Source organism: Mobula hypostoma, chromosome 6 (assembly GCF_963921235.1).
Source record: "Mobula hypostoma chromosome 6, sMobHyp1.1, whole genome shotgun sequence".
NCBI classification, from domain to species: Eukaryota; Metazoa; Chordata; class Chondrichthyes; order Myliobatiformes; family Myliobatidae; genus Mobula; species Mobula hypostoma.
Window position 1 is genome coordinate 141734965 of NC_086102.1, and position 2439 is coordinate 141737403.

The window sequence follows — 2439 nt, forward strand, 5'->3', positions numbered from 1 at the left end:
TAGAATTAAATTGCCTTCTGCAAAACAAAAACAATCACTGGATCATTGACACGTCTCGTATCCTCAGGTGCTTTTTCAGCATTCACGGGACATATGTTGTTTCTGCTGACCTCAGGTTTGCATCATTTACATTACAAAGGCCTTGCTGTAAATGCCTTTCTGCCCAGTATATAAATACCCAGTTACAGTTACATGTAGTCAGTTGGTTATTGACCGTACACCACAATGGGAAAGGTAAGACCACTTTTCATTTTGTGAACTATATTGTAACCATCATTTGTCCTCAGTCTGATTTAAGCTATTTATTTCTTCCCACAGATCATCTTCTACGAGGACAGGAACTTCCAGGGTCGGCACTATGAGTGCAGCTCCGACTGTGCCGACCTCTCCCCTTACTTCAGCCGCTGTAACTCCATCCGTGTTGACAGTGACTGGTGGGTGTTGTACGAGAGACCCAACTACCTGGGATACCAGTATGTCCTGAGCAGGGGAGAGTATCCTGACTACCAGCGCTGGATGGGATTCAATGACTGTGTCAGGTCCTGTCGCAGTTACCCACCTGTAAGTTGCTGTTGGTGACTGAGATATTCCAAGCCACTTGACACACTGCTAGAAAATGGCTGACATTTGCAATAATTACACTTGTGCACAAGCTCGTTCTCTGAAATGTTATACTGATGTGAATGCTAGAGTTAGCTGCTGGCATTTGGGGCCAAGTTTGGAGTCAGTAAATAATTGTTAAAGGAGTCAACAGAAATGAAGTTGGTACAGGAAACGAGTGAATCTGGTGTGAAGGATGAATGTCCGATTGCTTTTGACAGATGGAACTGTATCCGTGATTGTGAGGGCACTGGGTAAAGAATCGGAATCAGAATCAGGTTAATTATCACTGGCGTATGCATCACTGGCTTTTTATGCTGAAACTACATTAACGTCTACGCACAACATGCTGGAGGAACTCAACCAGTCAGGCAGCGTTTGTCAGGCCTGATAAACGGCGGCAAACTGAAATGTTGTCTCCACAGATACTGCCTGACCCCTTGAGTTCCTCCAGCATCTTGTGTGCTGATCCAGATTCCAGAAACTGGCCTGCCTTGTGTGCTTCTTATTAAAGTCTAATTGGGCACATTGAATATTTGGTCAGTTTGTTCAGGTTTAATATAATCACTTATACATTTATAGCACCTGGTCATTGATGGCTCAGACCTCTATAAAATTAAAATCATAAAACTGTTGCATAATTTCAGAGAGCCACTGTGAAGTTAAAGCATGGAATGAGGCTGTTTGGCCCATTGAATCCATGTTAGTTCAATGTTAAAGCAATCTGTCCTCTCCCATATTTTGCAAATTCTTTCAAGATCAGCTGGTTCAATTTTTTCAGGTAACGAGAACGAATAAAGTAAGTCAGCCTCCAAGTGATACTTAGGTTGACGTGAGAGATGGCTGTGTAATTGTTTACAAGAATCACACGCTGTGTAGAGTTTATTTATGGCTCTGGCAGAGGGGAAGTGAGGAATGAAGAATCTGAAAATGATCAGATCAATTTGCATTATTTTTTATATTAGCAAGTCAATTGATTTGCAGACACAGATCAGCACCTACTGTAAGTACATTTACCATGATGCTTTTACACAAGTTTTACATTAATTGCATCATTTTATCTCTTGTGGAACTAAATTCTGTAAACTTTGTTCCTTTGGTAATACTATCTTCAGAAACCCAGAGGAAGCTCTTCAAAAAGGTATTATACCTTATAAATATGCAAAAGATGCATCTGATTCAGAAACGTATTCATGACATTCTTTCTGTCATACATGCTTTCATGTGATTATGTTGAGGATGCATTAAAATATCTTTCGTTTGATCAACTACCAATTTTTATTATTTTTAGAGAATCATGAAATTGTATGGTTCTTCATTGTCTCCTGTAGGAACAATGAACTACATCAATCTTAAATCATGATTTTTCTATAGCGAACAGCCCTCAATGTAGAGATACATTTTCTGCATGTTATTTCATTAGGAATAGTCTTGAAATATAATTAATTATTGAAGATACTGAGGCTGGGTACCACTGCATCTATCTGTAATATCTATGTTAATTAGATACATTTTTGACATGATTATACTGTATTAAGGATGCATTAAAATCCTTTATTCTAGTACCGAGGAGGCACCTACAGGATGAAGATTTACGAGAGGCCTGACTTTGGAGGGCAAATGATGGAATTCATGGATGACTGTCCCTCTGTCTACGATCGTTTCCGTTATCGTGACATCCACTCCTGTCAGGTGATGGATGGCTACTGGATCTTCTATGAACATCCCAACTACAGAGGCCGACAGTACTTCCTGAGACCCAGGGAATACAGGAGATACAGTGACTGGGGCGGCTGCAACTCAACCGTTGGGTCCTTCAGACAAATGAGGGACTTCTAG

General features: G+C 40.4%; 1 protein-coding gene across 3 annotated transcripts; it reads left to right on the forward strand.

The window, feature by feature from the left end:
- The first annotated feature begins 225 nt into the window (after window positions 1-225).
- On the forward strand, window positions 226-2439 carry LOC134348447 (gamma-crystallin S-1-like). Of its 3 annotated transcripts, none has more exons than XM_063051854.1 (3): window positions 226-234; window positions 319-565; window positions 2171-2439. In XM_063051854.1, the coding sequence occupies exons 1-3, from the start codon at window positions 226-228 to the stop codon at window positions 2437-2439; spliced, it is 525 nt and encodes a 174-aa protein (XP_062907924.1). The 3 variants fall into 3 exon arrangements, with proteins under 3 accessions (XP_062907924.1, XP_062907925.1, XP_062907923.1); XM_063051855.1 differs by having other exon boundaries at window positions 2174-2439; XM_063051853.1 differs by having other exon boundaries at window positions 319-561; window positions 2164-2439.